The sequence below is a fragment of the Saimiri boliviensis genome, chromosome 9 (genome assembly GCF_048565385.1).
Source record: "Saimiri boliviensis isolate mSaiBol1 chromosome 9, mSaiBol1.pri, whole genome shotgun sequence".
Taxonomy (NCBI): domain Eukaryota; kingdom Metazoa; phylum Chordata; class Mammalia; order Primates; family Cebidae; genus Saimiri; species Saimiri boliviensis.
In genome coordinates, this window is record NC_133457.1 from 65,506,727 (window position 1) to 65,528,069 (window position 21,343).

Below are 21,343 nucleotides of genomic sequence, written 5' to 3' on the forward strand. Positions count from 1 at the left end.
GTGTGGTAAGGGAAGAGGCCAAGCATGGAAGCTGCTCAGCATTTTCTAGGAAAAGCCAAGGGGCCAGTGTGGCTGGAAGAAAGGTGAGAAATGAGGCTGAAGGTATAGCCAAGGCCAGCTCCCTGGAGGACCTTGAGGTGTCACAAGGGTTTGACTTTGACTCAAATGAAGTTTCTTCAAAGTATGTTAGGAAGCCTTTGGAAGATTCTAACCAGGGAACTCACATGATATGACTTCTGTTTTTAATGGATCACTTAGCTGATACAGAACATGCAGTCACGGGCTAAGATTTGAGGCAGGGACACCTGTTAAGTGCTGTTAAATCAGCGTGGGTGAGAGATTGGGTGATAGTCAATTTACCCTTGACTAGTGCTTCTCAACACAAGGTGAATTTGCCTCCCAGGAAACACTTGACAATGTCTAGAGATCTTTGTGGCTGTAATGACTGGGTCCGTTCTGCTGCTAGCATCTAGTGCGTGGAGGCCAGGAATGCTGCTAAGCATTGTACAAGGCACAGAACAGCCTCCACAGCAAAGAATTATCTACCCCAAAATGTCAGCAGCACCAAGGTTGAGGAACCCTGGTCTATGATGGTTCTGGGGAAGGGGGTGAGAAGTGCTTAGATTCTGGAGGTATTTTGAAGGTAGGGCCAACATGGTTTTGTGATGGATTCGATGTGAGGCACCTGGGTTGATAGTGCATAGCAAGAGTTTGGCTATGAGCAACTGGGTGCATCACAACGCCGTTTAATGGGATTGGGGAATACCAGGAGTGGAGCATGCGGGGGGCAGGGCAAGGCTTAAAGAGTTTGGTTTTGGGCATATTAAGTTGGAGATGGCTATAAATGATCTGAGTCAGGGGACAGCAAACTTCTTCTGTAAAGAGCTAGATGATAAATATTTTAGACTTGTGGGCCATATGGTCTGTGTCATAACTGCTCAACTCTGTCCTTTCAGCATGAAAACAACCATAGACAATATGTAGATAAATTGGCATATCTGCATTTTAAAAAAACTTTACTTGTGGACACTGACATTTTAATTTCTTATAATTTTCAAGTGTCATGAAATGCTGTTCTTCATTTGATTTTTTCCAACTATCTGAAAATGCAAAAATTATTTTTCACTTGCAACCCATACAAAAACAGGTATTGGGTCCTGATCTATACAGTGATGTGGAGTTGTCAGCCAGGCAAGTCAGGAGTTCAGGAGGGGGAGGGGGTTGGAGAAATCAAGCCGAGGGTCATCAGAATGCACATGATATTCAGCCCCAGCTCATCTAGGGAGTGAGGAGGTACTAAGAGAGATCTGAGGACTTAGCCTTACACACTTCAGTATTTAGAGGCTGGGGAGAGGAGGAGGAACCAGCAAACGAACTTAGAAGGAGTGACAGCCAGTAAGGGGAAAGGAAGATCAGAAGCCAAATCCAAGGTATCTGAAGAAAGAGGAAGTGAGCAATTAGGTGAAAAGTGATGGGGAGCTTATAACCTGAGAAGTTAGGCAGACATGTTATGCCCCTAGTGTGGTGATGTACACTAGGAAAAACCTAGCATGCCGAGCGAGTGCTCTTGCCAAAAAATCAAATCTGAATCTAGTCGCATTTCTCGACATAACGCCCAGTTTATAAAGGAACATGTTCAAGGACACCTCACAGATCCAATCAGTGAAATCCAAAATGAGAGACCAACTCCATGAAAAGTGATTATTTAGTAAATAAATATCAAGAAAAAAAGGGGGGTGGGCAGGAAAACTGTTGCCGATTAAAGAATCTTAAGAAGCATCCAAATGCACATACAAGGTATGGACTTTGGTTTCTGCATCACACTATAAAGAAAAAGTTATTCTGGGAAATTTGAACAGTGACATGTCTTCAATAATATTAAGAACTTTTTTAGGAGTGATTTTTTTTTAAGGTATCATGGTTATATTTTTCAGAGCCTTTCTTTCTTAAACATGTACTAATGTGTTTGCATAATGCCTGGAATTTTTCTTTATAATAATTCATAGAGATGGAAGAAAGACAGCATATAGATGAAAATAAGTTGGGCTATGCATTAACTGTTGAAGCTGAATGATCAGCATATGGGGATTCATTTACTAGGTTCACAGAAAAGAACTGAGAGTAACGTGAGCACTGACCTGTGACGTTCAGCATAGCTTTGTTGTTTTTGTTGGCTTTATTGGCATTTTGGAAAGAAAATAAAGAAAACCCTGTTATATCATCTATCACAGAGGAATGTGCCTGAGACCTTAATCTCACATTTTATTTACTGAGAGAGTTGTGTCGTTTTAAAAATAACTTTCTAATTACAAAATAATATATTTTCATTGTATGAAGATCGGAAAATACAGGTAAATAAAATGGAACCAGGCACAATGGTGTGCACCTGTATTCTCAGCTACTTGGGAGGCTGAGGCAGAAGGATCACTTGAGCCTAGGAGTTTGAGATCAGCCTGGGCAACATAGCGAGACCCCATCTTTATTTAAAAATAGAAAACGAAGTAGGATCATCCATAATCCTTCCCTCCAGAAGGGAAAATATTACTTTTTAAAATATTAATGTATTTTATATTAAAAATTATTCATATAGGCTGGGCACAGTGGCTCACTCCTGTAATCCCAGCATTTTGGGAGGCCAAGCAGATCAACTGAAGTCAGGAGTTGAAGACCAGCCTAGCCAACATGGTGAAACCCCGTCTCTCCTAAAAATACAAAATTAGCCAGGTGTGGTGGTGCATGCCTGTAATCTCAGCTATTCGGGAGGATGAGGCTGAGGAATCACTTGAACCTGAGAGACAGAGGTTGCAGTGAGCCGAGATCACACCATGGCATTCCAGCCTGGGCAACAAGAGCAAAAAACTCCATCTCAAAAAAAAATATATATATATGTGTGTGTATATATACATATGTATACACACACACACACACACACACACACACACACACATATATGGATTTGTTGTTATTGTTACTAGAGTTCTGATAGCTACTTCAGTTCTGAACTCCTGAGATCAAGCCAATGAGCACATCAAGCCCACGGCTTATGGTGCTGTCATTTGCCTGTTGTAGGCGGTCATTCCCCCAGGAGGGAAGATCACATTTGAGCCTGTCTTGGCCAAGGCTGGGAAAGCCTGTCCTTGCTTCTCTGGCGCAGTGGATGAAATCCACGTCTGTGCATAAATGGGCACATCCAAGCAAAACTTGTAGTTAGAGTGCCCAGGTTTTTTTTAAATGGTTTGTGGCAGTTGGGGGATGGGTGGGAAAGGTTAAGAAGGGGCAGATGAAGGAGGCAGTGGCTCTATCAATTCCAAACAAGGAAGTTTCCAGAGGGACCATATTGTCTCCACCTTCCCTGTCGTTCTATACTTGTGTCTTCCTTCAAGTAGGACTTATTTACACTCAGATCCTCTGGGAGAATAAATTAAGTTAGATTCCAAGCAATGGCATGCAATGTAACTGTAAAAAGAAGTGAAGATATTTACATACCACTATGGAATGGCCACTAGGAAGTATTGTTGAATACAAAAAAAAAAAAAAAAACAAACTGGAGAAATTACACTTAATTTAAAAGTTGGGGTGATTAAAAATATATGTATTTGCTTATTTTTAAACAAACATTGGATAAATTTTTTTTTTTAAAGAAACCACTTATAGGAAGAGGAGACAAGAAGAGAATCTAGATGTCTCTGAATATACCTACTTTTGTAGATCTGATTTTAGAACTACGTAACTATTTTAATAACTATAAAACAAAATCATTTTTTATAAAGTAATTTCTAGGCAGGAGCAGTGGCTCATGTCTGTAATCCCAGCACTTTGGAAGGCCAAGGTAGGAGGATCACCTGAAGTCAGGAGTTCAAGAACAGCCTGGCCAACGTGGTGAAACCCCATCTTAGCCAGGTATGGAGGCTGAGGCAGGAGAATCACTTGAACCAGGGAGGCAGAGGTTGCAGTGAGCCAAGATTGTGCCATTGCACTGCAGTCTGGGAGACAAGAGTTAGACTCCATCTTAAAAAAAAAAAAAGTAATTCCTAAAATTCAAAAGAAAAATGCAACAGGTCAGGCATGGTGTCTCACACCTGTAATCCCAGCGCTTTGGGAGGCCAAGGCAGGTGGGTCACTTGAGGCCAGGAGTTTGAGACCAGCCTGGCCAACATGGCAAACCCTGTCTCTACCAAAAATACAAAGATTAGCCAGGCTCGGTGGCACAAGCCTGTAGTCCCAGATACTCAGGAGGCTGAGGCCCAAGAATCACTTGAATCTGGGAGACAGAAGTTGTAGTGAGCCGAGATTGCACCACTGCACTCCAGCCTGGGTGACAGAGCAAGATTCCATAGAAAGAAAGAGAAAGAAAGAAAGAGAGAAGGAAGGAAGAAAGGAAGGGAGGGAGGGAGGGAGGAAGATATCACCATTTACAACCCCTAATGAAATAATGGATCTAAGTCATTATCATTGATGATGCTAATGGCACAAAAGAGAGGCAATCTGACACTGTGCCCCCTATTGTAAGTCCACACTAATCCCTGTATTCTTTTTTAACAATTTCAAATGTGATCTGATCAAGCCTCCACATTCAATTAACAATTTATAGAAATACAAGAGACCAAGTAAGATGTTAATTGAACTGTTAGGGTACAATTGACAAACTCTAGACTGTGGAAATTCTGCAGGACAAAGAAATTGTAAGGAAAAATTTTAATAATTAGGAGGAAAATAGAAAGGGAAGGCAGAACCACTAAATAGAGTCTTAAGATTGCACTGTATGGAATTTATTGGGATCCTGACTCATGCAAATGAGGAGAGGGTGGTGGTTGGAGGAAGAAGGAGGGAGGAAAAGGAGAAGGAGGAAGAGAAAGAGACGGAGAGGATGAGAATAAGAATAAATATGGAGGCAATGTGAATCATAACTAGATAGTTAATGATATTAAGAAATTATTTTTTTGGCCAGGCATGGTGGCTCACACCTTTAATTCCAGCACTGTGGGAGGCTGAGGCAGGGAGATCACCTGAGGTCAGGAGTTTGAGACCAGCCTGGGCAACATAGTGAAACCATGTCTCTACAAAAATACAAAAATTAGTCATGTATGGTGGTGCATGCCTGTAATCCCAGCCACTCAGGAAAACTGAGGCAGTAGAATCACTTGAACCTGGGAGTGGAGGTTGTAGTGAGCCAAGATCCTGCCACTGCACTCCAGCCTGGGTGACAGAGTAAGACTCTGTCTCAAAAAAAAAAAAAAAAAAAAGAAGAAAACAAATACTTTTCATTGGTACAGGTGTAATAATTCAAACATAGTTAGTTTTTTTCCAAAGAATTTTTATCTTTTGTGATACATGCCAAAATATGGGGATGAAATGACACATCTGCATTTTGCTTTGTGGGGAGCAAGTGGAAGACTGTCCAGATGAAATAATAAGTCAATCATTGTTGAAGCCAGGAGATAGATCCTTGAGTTTCAATATACTATTTTCTCTACTTTTATTTATATTTGAAATTTTTATACTGAAAACATTTTGTTAAAGTAGGCCCTGGCTTCCTTTTTCCACAATTGTAGTTCATTCCTTCTGGAAGTTGCAAGTAGACTGTCAGTGTGACCACACAGGACTTAGCACATCCAACTGTTTTCAACCTCCTACCAAACCCCAATCATTTTCAAAGCCAATTTGTTTTTTATTTAAACGTTTTATTACTGTTGCTGGTTCATGGAAATGCTGACGGATGCTGATTGCTTGCTTTTCAGGCTCTGGAATCTCCAGCTATGGAAATAACCCCCAAGATGTCCCCAAAGCCTTCGAGGATTGTATGCAAAAAGTCAAGGGGCAGGTTCCATCCCACCTCCACGAGTCCACCCCCATTCACCTGGGAGCCACGGCCGGGATGCGCCTGCTGAGGTAAAGGCTCTGTGTCACAACGCAGCCCGTTTGACCAAAATGGCCGAGAATGTGTTGAACCTTGCCAAGAATGTAACTCTATTTCTAGGAACAACCCTTGCATCCCAAAAGGAAGCCCATATTCTGCCATAAATGTGGGCGTTAAAGGTTGGAAAACTTTTAATCTTTAATACCCAGAAAGAAACAGTTCTAAAATTGTTTCCCTCTCCCTTGGTAATTTTACTGAGAACTCTGAAAAAGAGAGAGGTCATATGAAGTCTGCTTGTGGGGTAGAACTCTAGTTCTTTGGAAAGGTAGTTGTTTTGACACTTGGTATTTTGACACCTGTGAACAACTAGCTAAATTTGGTAGTAAGTACAGCCCATAGCTGTGTAGCTTCTGCTCATGTACAAAATACCACTGAAATCTGCTTTAAAACAATGGCATGTCTGCACCTCAAATCAGTCAAAGCTTTTGGAGTTGTTATGAAAGAAGCGTTTCGTTTCACTCACTCAATTAGTTCCTTCTAAATTTTTAGTCATGGCTTTTAGCCCAATTGCATTGTTTTTGAATGCTTTTTCTCTTTTTTCTCCATTATAGCATTTCCTTGACCTTAATATTTTTAAAAAACTTTCCAAAAACAAACATCAAACTTAAATCTACTCAGGATAGAGGCTACTCCAAGTACTGGCATAAGGTTTTATCACAAGAAGACAACACTCATTCTGCTTCAAAGGCACTTTATCTATAATTCAGAGCATGCAAAATCATCTACATATGGGCATTAAGAAAATATAAAAAGAACAAGCAGCCACGCCTGTAATCCCAGCAATTTGGGAGATCATGAGGTCAGGAGTTCAAGACCAGCGTGGCCAACATGGTGAAACCCTATGTCTATTAAAAATACAAAAATTAGCTGGGTGTGGTGCCAGGCACCTGTAATCCCAGCTACTTTGGAGGCTGAGGCAGGAGAATCACTTGAACCTGGGAGGCAGAGGTTGCGGTGAGCTGAGGTACCACTGCACTCTACCCTGGTTGACAGAGTGAGACTCCATCTCAAAAAAGAACAAACGGCCGGGCGCGGTGGCTCAAGCTTGTAATCCCAGCACTTTGGGAGGCCGAGGCGGGTGGATCACGAGGTCTAGAGATCGAGACCATCCTGGTTAACCCCGTCTCTACTAAAAATACAAAAAAAAAATTAGCTGGGCATGGTGGCTCGTGCCTGTAATCCCAGCTACTCAGGAGGCTGAGGCAGGAGAATTGCCTGAACCCGGGAGGCGGAGGTTGCGGTGAGCCGAGATCGCGCCATTGCACTCCAGCCTGGGTAACAAGAGCGAAACTCCGTCTCAAAAAAAAAAAAAAAAAAAAAAAAAAAAAAGAACAAACAAAGCTACTTTACCATGATCATTAAAAGAAATAATGAAGTGCTCTCCATTAGACTGGGCCTTTTCCTTACAGTCTCATAATTCTTGTTTCCAATCTGATTTCCTGGTTGACCACATTAAATGTGAAAGGAAGTCAGATTTCTTTGCTCACTCTTGGAATCTGCAGTATCTTTTTTTTTTTTTTTGAGACGGAGTTTCGCTCGTTACCCAGGCTGGAGTGCAATGGCGCGATCTCGGCTCACCGCAACTTCCGCCTCCTGGGTTCAGGCAATTCTCCTGTCTTAGCCTCCTGAGTAGCTGGGATTACAGGCACGCGCCACCATGCCCAGCTAATTTTTTATATTTTTAGTAGAGACAGGGTTTCACCATGTTGACCGGGATGGTCTCTATCTCTTGACCTCGTGATCCACCCGCATCGGCCTCCCAAAGTGCTGGGATTACAGGCTTGAGCCACCGCGCCCGGCCGGAATCTGCAGTATATTTCTAAATTATTTAGTTTAGAATAGAAATGTAATAGAAATGATCTAAAAACTCCTTCCTTTTGTGTTTTATTTCTTATAAAAACAGTTCTTCCAACAAGGGAGGAGCTGAAACCACATAATCTCAGAGAGCACAACAAGGCAGCCCCTTTACAGACTATTAATTCCATGGACCTAAAATTCTCATCTGCTGCAGTGGATGCTTCCTTAACACGACACACGTAGAGCTACTTACAGAAAAGCCAGCAGCAGGATGTGCTCATGAGGTTTTCGACTTGGAGACTGAATGCTTAGAGCTTAGTTTGTGAAATCCTCCTGCTTTCACTGTATTCAATTCACATTTTCAGGCTGAATTTCCCATTTCAGAATCTATTAGGAAGCTGTTTACTCTCCCTGGGACTTGACTTCCAGTAACAAGTGTCAGAACAGGACCTGAGCAATACCAACAATATGAACTGGAAAAGTAACTACAATCGGGGAGGAATATTGGTGCAATTCTATTACATGGCTGTAAAAGTGACTCTAAAATATCTTTGTTTTACCAGTAGGGTTTGCACATATGCAGACTTCATGGGTGAATGGGCTCTGAATTTTTCTTGGTCGCTTCCCGTCCCACCCCCAAGTCTTTCAGTGAAAAATAACTAAAAGGCTCATGACAAAAACCCTGGAACAGAAAGCTTACCCCTTAGGAAAGAAGTGAATGTCTCCTTTGAATAAATTAAGTACTAACTCTTTCTTGTAAAACTGTTTCTGATGATGATCTGTTTCTTCTGGGGAACACTGATATTTTAATTACTAGACAAGTAAAATAGAAAAGAAAACAATAAGGATTGGCTGGGATGAGAACTGATGAAACTGGGAAAACTATGAATCATTTTCCAAGCAGTGAGAATCAGCCACTGAACTGGGATGGATTCTGCTTGCAGCCCTGTGCTTTCTTCTTCCTGAGCCAGGAGTCAGCCAGTGCCGCTCACTTTCTTAACCCATGAATGAAAGAGGAAATTATCTCCCAAGCGAGCTTTCTTTCACAGAGTAAAATGGCAGCAGATGGACGCCATAGCACTCTGTCTCCAGGGCCATAATGCTGTGTTGCCACTCCTCCGTGGGTCAGCACACCCACGTTCTCCAATGCAGTGGCAGCCGTGATGACTGTCACGTCCCTTCACGCTGAAGCCCTCCCAAAGAGTGAAGCAGACACAGCTGAAAACTCAATGTTCTTCCTTTCGCCCTTCCTACCAAGTTCCCTTTCCTTCCGGTCAGATGAGGGTTCTTCATATGGTGCCTCCAAGAGATTATTTATGCCACTCTTATGCTTTCATGGGTCTCCTTTCCTCCGCTGATCTGAGACAGAGCAATGGCAGTTAAATCAGAGGCTCTTTTGATACAGGAACAAATGATGTGGGTGGGGAGAACAAATCGTACTTTTACTGAAAGTGATTTTCCTGCTTGGCAGTTTGACAGGTAACAAGTGCATCCTCCCTCCACGGTTGCCCCAGAAGTCTTCAACATGCAAAAGGGATTGTGGTGTACAGCACACATCTGGAAAATCGTTCATCCCTGCCAGCAGGGAGATGGGGAAGTTTGCCTTTTCACCTGAGTGAGACTATGCATTTTAAGGCTCTTACTGAGTGGGCACTCAAGACTCTTTTGTTCTGTGCCTTGCATAGGTTGCAGAATGAAACAGCAGCTAATGAAGTCCTTGAAAGCATCCAAAGCTACTTCAAGTCCCAGCCCTTTGACTTTAGGGGTGCTCAAATCATTTCTGGGGAAGAGGAAGGGGTATATGGATGGATTACAGCCAACTATTTAATGGGAAATTTCCTGGAGGTGTGTGGAAACAAATGCATGGTTTTTAATCTTACTGTTTGTCCTATCCCTTGTGAGTGCCAGCCTAAGTAGAGGCACATCCCATCAGGGACATCCATCCTGTATCATTCCTATCAGGTAATGCATTAGGGAAATCCCTATGAGACAACAGCTAAGAAAAGACATATATAGCTGGGAAGAAGACATGGTCATAAACAGGACTAATGGGGGGGGGAATCTCATCACTTTACTAGCTTGTAAGAAATTGAAGAGGGTGGGATCTAAATTTAACAGTAGACTATGGGTCTTTGGGAGGGCAGTTGGAGAATAACCCTTCAGACAGGCTCCATGGCCATCTGAAATTTACAAAGCCTTCAGGAAGTCTGTATCCCTAAGTTTCCAGAGACAGAAGGAAGTCTTCACTCTGTTTCCAGCTCTCCTCACAGTCCAATCCCTGCACTCTCTGCTCCCTTGGTGCAGAGGAAAGTTGACTCCAAGAGACAATTGCCATGTTACAGGGGGCACAAAACAGGAGTTACCCAGAGTATATCCAGCCCAAGACCTATTTTGTTCCCCTTCAAATACATTTTCAGTTTTAAAATAATTACCAATAATTATCATTTGGTAAATTTCATGTAAAAATCCATACTTCTAGCTTCTCCTGACCTCCTCACTCCTCCCCAAAATTGGACATGGTCACAGTAGACTCACATTCCTGGATGGTAATGGAGACAGAGTGTAATTCGTGGATTCTCCAGTTTGCCACAGACCCCACCACTTCCTATTAATAAACTTAATCTACTTCACTCATTTATCACTTACCTTTGTTACCTGCCCAGCACCTGTAGGCATTTAAATTCATCAACCCTGAAAGAAAAGGAGAGAATTGGCCCCAAACGCTCCCTTGGTCCTACTTCTTAGCAACAGGAGACGAGGCTTGGGTGGAGAACTCTGGGCAAACATAGCTGGTGCCTTTGGCCTTCTTTCTCACTTCCTTTTCCCACTGTGCAGAAGAACCTTTGGCACATGTGGGTGCACCCGCATGGAGTGGAAACCATAGGTGCCCTGGACTTAGGTGGTGCCTCCACCCAAATATCCTTCGTGGCAGGAGAGAAGGTGGACCTGAACACCAGTGACATCATGCAGGTGTCCCTGTATGGCTACGTGTACACGCTCTACACACACAGCTTCCAGTGCTATGGCCGGAATGAGGCTGAGAAGAAGTTTCTGGCAATGCTCCTGCAGGTACTTGAGTGGGGGGTAGAGGGTGGCAGGTGTTCTCTTGAGGGTTGGAGCTGAGGGGAGAATGCCCTGCCTTCTGGGGTCTGTCTTCTCCACTTCAATTGAAAGGTAGATGGAAATAATAGCATTTTCCAATTTACTCCTGAGGGTCCAAGTCCCTTTCCTCTCTCTCTCTTTCTTCCTCTCCCTCTCCCTCTCATGTTACCCACTTCCAGTGAATTTGAGTAAGAAGTCTAGGGAAGTTCCAGAGCTTCACATGTTTCGCAAATGACTCAAGACCTGGAATCCCTTTATGGACACAAACTGTTTTAAACCAGAAGCTAAATAAGCCTGAGAATTTTGAGACTCCCCTGGGTGTAAACAAAATAATATTAGTGGTCATAAGAGAAATGCGTGCTGAAGGGGAAGAGGGCCGAGCCCTCCCCAGGCTCAGCCTCCTTTTAGACGGGTCTTTATTAGGCAGGCTTGATACCCTTTATATGGTGGAGCTTTACAGCAACCACATTCTATCACATTGTTCAGTAATCTGTTTGGTAAATGTTCCAGGACCCAGAAGGCTACCTCAGGCATTGGCTAGCAAGCTGCGGCTAATACTAAACTCAGCATTATGCAGTGTGTGTTCATGAGAGCACCAACTCCATAGATGAGACCCCAGACCCAAACTCCAGTGCTCAGGGGACGTCAATCTTAGCCATGGCTGGGTGGCTGAGAGGAAGAGGAGGGGCCTTGACTACCTAGAGGAGTATGAGGAAATCAGAAGCCGCAGATCCTAGCTTCTTATGGGACTTGAAGGTAGGGGACTAGGGTGTGTTAGCCTGTGAACACAATGGACACAACATCAGTAGGTTAACCTACGTTCTTCCAGCCTACTCTGATAACTGAAGACCGGAGCAGACTCAGTCCTGAAGAGGAGTTGAGGGGATCACAAAAGTGCATCTTCAGCAGTACTCACAACTTCAGACCCCTGCCTTTGCCCAGTGTTCATGCAGGGTGGGTTGTGAGAACTCAGCTTCCAGTTATGGCCCCTCCCCCAAACCTCTCCCAAATCCTCCCAGAAAAGGCTGAGGCCCCAGGACACATCCATGGGACATTTATTGCCAGGAGAGTCTGAGTACCGCATGGAAAGAGCAGACATGAGAACGCTGCAGCCAACCCTCAGCTGCCCTTCTGTATTAGTCCATTCCCACACTGCTATAAAGAAACACTTGAAACTGGGTAATTTATAAAGAAAAGAGGTTTGTTTAATTGGTTCATGGTTCTGTAAGCTGTATAGCTTTCTGCTTCTAGGAAGGTCTCAGGAAACTTACAATCATAGTAGCAGGCGAAGGGGCAGGAAGCACGTCTCACATGCAAGAGCAGGAAGAAGAGAGAGTGTGAAGGGGAAGGTACCACACGCTTTCAAACAACCAGATCTCGTGAGAACTCACTCACTATCAAGAGAACAGCAAGGAAGAAATCCACCCCCATGACCCAGTCACGTCCCACCAGACTCCTTCTGCAACACTGGGATTACAATTTGACTCGAGACAAAGTCAAACCATGTCACCTTCCATGGCTCCCACCCGAACTTCCACCTCCCTCCCCGAGTCAGCCAAAGCAAACCCCACAGGTAACACAATCAACCCTCCCTGGCAGGGGTTGTACACATTCATACATTACTTACATACGTACAAATACTTACCCCTCATCCCCACTTGCTCATTAAAATAGTTCAACCGACATGCTTCTTTCTTTCCGGGAGAGAAGCTCTGGGAAACCCCCTTTTCACCAGCTCCTTTCACTGCTAGCAGTGAGTAATATCCTTTCCTCTAGCTCTGACCCTCGCAAGGGCAGAATGCGGAGGCTCAAGTGAAATCCTCCTTTTACTAGGGCGAGTGAAGGTCAGGGAAGCTAACCTTTTAAATTTGACCGGCCCTGTGGAATGTGTGTGTTTCTGTCTGTCTGCGTGTGACTGCGTGTTTATGTCCTTATACAGTGTTTCCTAAAGAATGATTATCTATGTATCCAGCCGTCCACAGAAGAGTAGTAAATACTGCACCTTTCTGAGGTCTGATTTAGGCTGGAGAATGCCCGTCTCCAAATGTGAGCCCAGCACTAGGGGTGGAGGAGTGAGCACTTAGCCCCTCACAGTCAGCTCACAGGGACGGGGACACATGTCTTCAATTTGCCTGGTAACCTCTAGATGCCTGATAGGGTGGCTCTGCCCTCAGAGGCCTCTGACTCAGCCAAGAGGAGAGATTCAGATGAGATGAGGATTACTGACAAATGCATGTCAAGACCTGCCTGACCAACAGTTTCGCAGGTCAAATATGTATTGCCAAGCCCTGACTTAGAAGGTTCATACAAACTACTGCATCGTAAACACTGAGTGAGTAAATTCCATCAGTCTGGATCTTGTTTCCTCTGTAATACAAGGAACTATGTAGTGTGGTGACAATGAGAGCTGGATACGTACTTTGCAAGTTACTTTCTTATTAGTAAGTCTCCAGTCACCTTAGAGCTGAAGTCTTACTCTGACAACAGTTAGATATTAGGGATATGTATTTGCTTGCTTTCTTTCCTCTTTTAAGTAGGAATTTTTTCTTCTGTTTTTAATGTCATATATGTTCAGTGGAAAACATGTAGAAGATACACAGCAAAAAATATAAAGGATTTTCAAAAAACAGAATTAACAACCATTAACATACTATTGCATTTTCTTCCTTTTTTAAATGTATGAATGTGTACAAACTTGGCTTCATATGGTCTATAGAATTTTATATTTAGCTTTTATTTTACCTAACTATATGTTATGGTCAATTTCCTGTGTTGTTAATATCTTTTTAAAATATGAGTTTTTATGAGTATATAAGATTCCAAGTACCATAACTGAAAAAGAAAAAAAATGACCATTTCATTATAAAAGAAAGTACATTCTTATTGTAAAAATGTAAAACCATACAAAGAGTGTTAAAGTCAAAAGGAAAGAGCCTCCCCCCAATCCCATTTACTAAATGCCATCACTGGTCGAAGAAAAAGATTTCTTTTTTTTTTTTTTTTTTTTTTTTTTTTTGAGACAGAGTCTTGCTCTTCACCCAGGCTGGAGTACAGTGATACAATCTCGGTTTGCTGCAACCTCCACCTCCCTGTTTAAGCAGTTCTCCTGCCTCAGCCTCCCAAGTAGCTGGGACTACAGGTGTGTGCCACCATGCCTGGCTAATATTTGTATTTTTAGTAGAGACGGAGTTTCAGCATGTTGGCCAGGCTGGTCTCAAACTCCTAACCTAAAGTGATCCACCTGCCTCAGCCTCCTAAAGTGCTGGGATTACAAGTGTGAGCTGTCATACCCTGCCAAGAAGAAAGATTTTATTTTGGGGAAGCAGAGTGCCTTAGTGGCTTAAGTTGAACATAGTTCAAATCCAGTTCCGTAGAAAACAGAGTTCATAAATTGAATCAACAACATGCAGGACTTCAGCATAAAATAGAGTATTTTGCACCTGTAGATTAAAGATTGAATAGTCATATGGAAAAAGTAAAGCCAAGTCTCTTTCTGAGTCTTTACATCAAATAAATTACAAATGGACAAAAGATTTATATGTGACAAGGATATTTGTCTGTAATGGCAAAATGTTTGGGAACCACCTCAATGTTCATCTAGAGGATATTTCTTAAATAAAGTGTGATTTATTTGTACAGTGGAATACTATGCAGCCACTAAAAAGAATAGGCCATTCTATAAGTACAATGAATGGAAGGATCTCAAAGATATATTTTTAAGTGAGAAAAACAATGGGTAGCATGGAGTATATAAAGTGCTATCATTTATGGCTTAAAAAAAGCATGGGAGAAAAAAATATATATATTTGCATGTACATGTGAGATACACAAAAACTGGCAGTAGTGATTGTTTCCAGAGAGAGGCCTGATGGCTGCAAGTGGATGAGAAGGAGACTTCACTTCCTTATGTTTATTTGTGCCTTTCGGATCATTTTACTAGGTGGATAGGTGATATTCTACTTAAAATGCTACATTAAAGAGATCTGTTTTCTGACCAAAGTGAAGTTCATAAAACCTAGTTCATAGGGCTATCATAAGAGCTGGATCAGATAATGTGAGGGACAGCCTAGCGCTATGCCTGGCACAAGGTAATTGTCACACACACACTTTTTCCTGCCTCTACTTGAATTATCTACACAACCTATGATCAAGGACATGCTGACATAGAATTGTATTTTTTGTTTCTCTCTTGGCATTTGAGGGTAGTGGTAGTGAGCATTTGCAAAAGGGAAATACTTGGCTATCCACAAAAGAGTGATTTCTAACACCTCACTCTTACACCTACAGAATTCTCCTACCAAAACCCATCTCACCAATCCCTGTTACCCTCGGGATTATAGCACCAGCTTCACCATGGGCCATGTATTTGACAGCCTGTGCACTGCGGACCAGAGACCGGAACGTTATAACCCCGATGATATCATCACTTTTGAAGGAACTGGGGACGCATCACTATGTAATGCAAAGGTGGCTTCCCTATTTGACTTCAAAGCTTGCCGTGATCAAGAAACCTGTTCCTTTGATGGGGTTTATCAGCCAAAGATTAAAGGGCCATTTGTGGTAAGAGCAAAACCTTCTGAAAGACTCCTTTCTTTCCCTGTTGAATATTTATTTCTCACTTTTCTGTTTCTCCTCTGCTGACCTGTTAGCCACCTTCTTACTCCTCAGCCATAAACCTTTCTATTAAACCCCATTCTGAAAACTAATTTCCTTCTATATTACTTATTTCCAGGCTTTTGCAGGATTCTACTACACAGCCAGTGCTTTAAATCTTTCAGGTAGCTTTTCCCTGGACACCTTCAACTCCAGCACCTGGAATTTCTGCTCACAGAATTGGAGTGAGGTCAGTATTTAAAGAGAAAGGCTCAAAGTCAGTACAAAAAAAAAATGTATGGCAGAATCTATTTCATGTGTGTATATTCTGAATTTAGACTTTATGCTCTTCCACTTCCAGCACAGCTGTAAAATAAAGAGAAGAAGGGAACCTACCCCACACCTGTAGTGTGAATTAATGTTACAACCACATATACAATGGTTAGAATAATAGTTGGCATATAATAAGCACTCAGTGAGTTTAAAGATTAGTATATTATGATATTATATAGGGATATTTTAATAATTATATTGCATGATTGTATGATTATATCACAATTTTTATTATGAAGTTCTGGGTGATAAGAGTCTTTAAAATATGAGTTTTAATCCAAGGTGTTTATTTTAAAATGTACGTGCTTGCCCTGCCTCTCAGATGTTTTAAACCTCCTTTCAGCTCCCACTCCTGCTCCCCAAACTGGATGAGGTATATGCCCGCTCTTACTGCTTCTCAGCCAACTATATCTACCACTTGCTTGTGAACGGTTACAAATTCACAGAGGAGACCTGGCCCCAAATACAATTTAAAAAAGAAGTAAGTCACAACACAAATCATTTTCTCTTCTTCTTCCCAACAGAGAGGTTTGTATGTACGTATGTAGAACAAATGTAGAAGGGAAGAGGGTATTAATGAGTTATACTCACTGGGTGAAAGCTCATCAGACTGATCCCTTGTGAGTTTCCCAGAAGAGATGGGGGAGAATTTAGAGGAGTTGCTCATGGGTGTCCATCCTCCTGGAAAAGCCTGGAAGCCAACGGCCAGCAGACTGGGCGGTCCTGGAGGGCAGAGGTTTGTCTTACTATCTTCATATTCCCAGCACTCAGCACCAGGACTGGAGCCTCGAAGGTGCTTAGTCAATGTTTGTTAAATTCATAAATAAATATGTTAAGGATATGAGACTTTTCATCCTGAAAAAAAATCTTTAAATGTAACCATTTTTTTGCCGGGCGCGGTGGCTCAAGCCTGTAATCCCAGCACTTTGGGAGGCCGAGGCGGGTGGATCACGAGGTCGAAAGATCGAGACCATCCTGGTCAACATGGTGAAACCCCGTCTCTACTAAAAATACAAAAAACTAGCTGGGCGTGGTGGTGCATGCCTGTAATCCCAGCTACTTAGGAGGCTGAGGCAGGAGAATTGCCTGAGCCCAGGAGGCGGAGGTTGCGGTGAGCCGAGATCGCGCCATTGCACTCCAGCCTGGGTAACAAGAGCGAAACTCCGTCTCAAAAAAAAAAAAAAAAAAAAAAAAAAAAAAAAAAAAAAAAAAAAAATGTAACCATTTTTTTTAAAGAGGACAGTAACTAATTCTTCTCCATTTTATGCCTATGTCAGAGTAAGATAGAGGCCTTACGGCCTGACGGATTTGCATTAGCATTAAATAAACATTTTTTCTTTGAATGAACCTGAAGTCATTATATTTACTAACAAAGATTTGAGGGATGGGGAAGATATTCTTAGTTCAGTGTTTTTATATCTATAAATATATATGTTTTATATATGTTTTACATCTATAAATATATATGTTTTAATAGATATTATATATATATGATAGTCAAGTGACCAGAATGGTCCAAAGCTGAAATCACAGCTGTCACCTGGTGACCAGTGAAAGAACCTTCATACCGTGTTTCCAGGCAGAGCTCAGCCTTGTGAATATGTTCAGCTAGCACTATATTCCCCAGGTTACAGAGAATTTTCTCATTTCAGGAAGAGCTGATAGGAAGCCTGAAGGATGCCTGGAGTCAGCCTGTTCAATACCAGCTTCAGCAATATTAGATTAAACCAACCAATATCCTGCATTAGGCTTGTGACTATCTACTTTTCCGTAAATAAAATTGAGTCATCTACAAAAAAAATAAGGCTGTCTGGAGACATAAGGACTGTTGGTAGCATGTACTTGCTAAACTTTGCTTCTAATGAATCTAATTACTAGTAAAGTTTATTATAAGATGGAGAATGACTTTCCATTTGAATACCAGTTTGAATTGACATAATATTCTAAGTTAAAAGTTCTTCTCTTTAATTGTAAAGAATTTTATATCCAGCCAAATTAGTATGTGAAATTAATATGTGAAGATATAAAAAGGCTTAAGAAGATTTGCTGCACAAAGACTTATATTGAAAATATTTTTGGTGGAAGTAATAAAATAAGAGAAACAAATCCAGGAGATGTTACAAAAACATAGGAAGTAAGATTTATATTTAAAAGGCCGGGCACTGTTGCTCACACCTGTAATCCCAGCACTTTGGGAAGCTGAAGCAGGCGGATCACCTGAGGTCAGGAGTTCAAGACCAGCCTGACCAACATGGTGAAACCCTGTCTCTACTAAAATACAAAAAAATTAGCTGGTCGTGGTGGTGCCTGCCTGTAAAAAAAATCCCAGCTACTCAAGAAGCTGAGGCAGGAGAATTGCTTGAACCTGGGAGGCAGAGGTTGCAGTGAGCCAAGATCTTGCCATTGCACTCCAGCCTGGGCAACAGAGCAAGACTCAGTCTCAAAAAAAAAAAAAAGTGTATTTAAAAATACAGAAAACGAACACTAAAGTATAAAAGAAAAATCCATTTATATGACCCAAGTGTAGAAAATATCCAACATGATGAGGGTGCAGTAAGGAGTTATAAGATACAGGGCATAAGAGTAACCTAAAATTCTCTTCTTGTTAAAGGGAACACATAGATATCCTCTTTTATTTTTTTGAGATGGAGTTTCTTGCTCTGTTGCCCAGGCTAGAGTGCAAGGCACGATTTCAGCTCACTGCAGCATCCACCTCCTGGGTTCAAGCAATTCTTCTCCCTTAGCCTCCCAAGTAGCTGGTATCACAGGCACCTGCCATCATACCTGATTAATTTTTGTATTTTTGTAGAGATGGGGTTTCCCCATGTTGGCCAGGCTGGTCTTGAACTCCTGACCTCAGGTGATCCACCCACCTTGGCCTCCCAAAGTGCTAGGATTACAGGAGTGAGCCACTACACCCAGCCACAGATATCATTTTTAAGGCAGGAAAGGAGAAAAAGATATATAGAAAAATGGCCCCTAATTATCAAACACTACCCTGAAGAAAGCTGGTGTAACTATTTAATATCTGGCAAAGCAGTCATTAAGACAAAGAGTTTCATTCTAGACGGAGAGGGTTACAACATAATAAAAAAATGTTCAAGACGGCAAAAATAAAAAACATTTATACACCTAATGAAACACCCTAAAAACATGTAAAGCAAAAATGGTTAGAACTACTAGAAGAAATTGATAGTCGGCTTCCCATTTGGGCTTCTTTTTCTTTTTTTTTCTTTTTTTTTTTGAGACGGAGTTTCGCTCTTGTTACCCAGGATGGAGTGCAATGGCACGATCTTGGCTCACCGCGACCTCCATCTCCTGGGTTCAGGCAATTCTCCTGCCTCAGCCTCCTGGGTAGCTGGGATTACAGGCACGCACCACCATGCCCAGCTAATGTTTTATATTTTTAGTAGAGACGGGGTTTCACCATGTTGACCAGGATGGTCTCGATCTCTTGACCTCATGATCCACCCGCCTCGGCCTCCCAAAGTGCTGGGATTATAGGCTTGAGCCACCGCACCCAGCCCTGATTTCTTATTCCTAGAAACCAGTCCTGGGATCAGTAAACCACCCATTAGCCTCTTTCTCCAGCCACAAACATTCCTGTGCTCCTGGACAACAGGAACACTTTCAATGCTATTAATTGTGCCTTCTTCAGTCTTGGCTGTGATAAGATTGTGAGGATTTGTTCTTTTGACTATTTCTTCTGCAGTGCTGGAGGTGAGATTCCCCAGGCCTTTGTGGCTATGGTGTGGTGTCTTAACTTGGGCAAGTCCTCTGATCTCCTAGGGCCAGAGTTTCCCATGGGAGCTTTGTGAGGTTGACAGTGGTGTGCCTCGGGTATGAGCCTTGCCCTGGGAACTGAGCCATCTTCTCTACTCCACAGGTGGGGAATAGCAGCATTGCCTGGTCTCTTGGCTACATGCTCAGCCTGACCAACCAGATCCCAGCTGAAAGCCCTCTGATCCGTCTGCCCATAGAACCACCTATCTTTGTGGGCATCCTCGCCTTCTTCACAGCGGCAGCCTTGCTGTGCCTGGCATTTCTTGTGTACCTGTGCTCAGCATCCAGAAAAAAGAGGCGCTCCGAGCACGCCTTTGACCATGCGGTGGATTCTGAGTGAGCCTCCAAGTGGTGCCTGGAACCCCGTGGCTGCGTAGAGCCCGCGTGGGTGGCACCAGGCATTGCAGGTGAAGTGGCTGCCTTCAGGAGATACAACTAACTAAAATCAAACACTTAGGTCATGTGCCTCTCAAATAGTGATCTCTGCCAAAGGAGTCCTTTGGCTATTCTGTGCATAGTGCTCTTCAGAGACCTCACTACCTATGCGCTGATCTATTGGGGAACAGAGAACAGACAGGCCACCAAGGTCAGGCTCTTTATTCTAAGTCCCCCAGAGGAAGAGTAAGTTGAGAATATATCAGTTTAATGTTGAAGAATTGACCTCAGGGCTCAGTTTCCATTTCCCTCCCTCAGTATTCTTCCTGGTAAGATACCCAGTAAGCATTTGGCCCGATCAGATATATCATTTTATAGTTGTTTTTTTTTCTCTTGTTGGTCTTTAAAACTTTTATGTAGCAATCTTGTAAGCAGTGAATCCCCTTAGATTATCAGAATATAGTATCTGGGGGAGAAGATTTCTTTCCCTCAGGGAAGTGGCCACAGCCAGGCTTCTGTCATTGCACGTGGATCCCGAAGCACAGAGACACAAAAAAGTTCTCCCAGAAGACGATGGACCATTCTCCAAGTGGAATTCCCACTCAGGGCTCTGGTCGCTAGACTGCAACCTGTGTGTTTGTCACCATCCTCATCGCACCATCCTATTGCTCTGCCCTCTCATAAAAACACATTTACCCCCAGCAAAGAGACTGCATCCCAGATTTTACTGCCTTTGCTAGGCTTTTGCTTAGCAAAGGGCTGCCTTTCCATTGTTATCATGGTGTGCGTATTTTTGTCACCATTCCCACAAGTATATTTGATGTTCCCACATAGAACATCCTACTCTGTGAGTTACTAGCCAATTACTTTCCTAGATCATAGACCTCTCTGCATAGAAGTTATGGGTATTGACTTTGGGGAAAGACAAGAAAGCTGCAGGAATATTTATCTCCAAAGTCAAATGAGAAAGAACTCTAGCAAATCCAATGGCTACAAACTAAAAATCAACATTATTTCATATTGCTGTTTGTTAGCTGAATATGGAATAAAGAAATATTATTTTATTTTGACTTGCAATGTGTGTGTGTGTGTGTTCACTTGCACATGGTACTCTTTCTCCTACGGACCCTAGGTGATATTTATGAGAGAATTTTTTTCCTAGTAAATTAAGAAAACCATTCATTAATGTCACCTTTATTCCACAGAGTTCAAAGTGCCTTCACTTTGATAAACCTTTGACTGCTTGAGATTATTGAATCAAACACTTCTGTACCTTATCTGAAATCCTAAGCCTCTGCGAGGTCACAACCTGACACTCAGATCTTGATTCTCATCCGGAATGGTTACTCCTATCCCAGACTGTGCCTTTGCTCACACCATCCTCCTTACTGTAGAGAAGATCTTCCTCCCACCCATCCAAATCATGTATGTTTCTCAAGGTCT

The 21,343-nt window shown here is 42.4% G+C and overlaps 1 protein-coding gene across 7 annotated transcripts in view; it reads left to right on the forward strand.

Annotated features, from left to right (window-relative positions):
- ENTPD3 (ectonucleoside triphosphate diphosphohydrolase 3) overlaps positions 1-20,970 on the forward strand; it is a 38,688-nt gene extending 17,718 nt beyond the window's left edge. For 2 of the 7 annotated variants that reach the window (XM_074406065.1, XM_039462010.2), the window contains 7 exons: positions 5,739-5,889; positions 9,400-9,559; positions 10,550-10,783; positions 15,104-15,376; positions 15,549-15,659; positions 16,086-16,223; positions 19,629-20,970. In XM_074406065.1, the coding sequence (XP_074262166.1) occupies positions 5,739-5,889; positions 9,400-9,559; positions 10,550-10,783; positions 15,104-15,376; positions 15,549-15,659; positions 16,086-16,223; positions 19,629-19,865 (1,304 nt within the window). In that variant the 3' untranslated portion in view covers positions 19,866-20,970. The other 5 variants (XM_074406066.1, XM_039462011.2, XR_012519268.1 and 2 more) reach the window with 4 other exon arrangements.
- Positions 20,971-21,343: the final 373 nt, after the last annotated feature.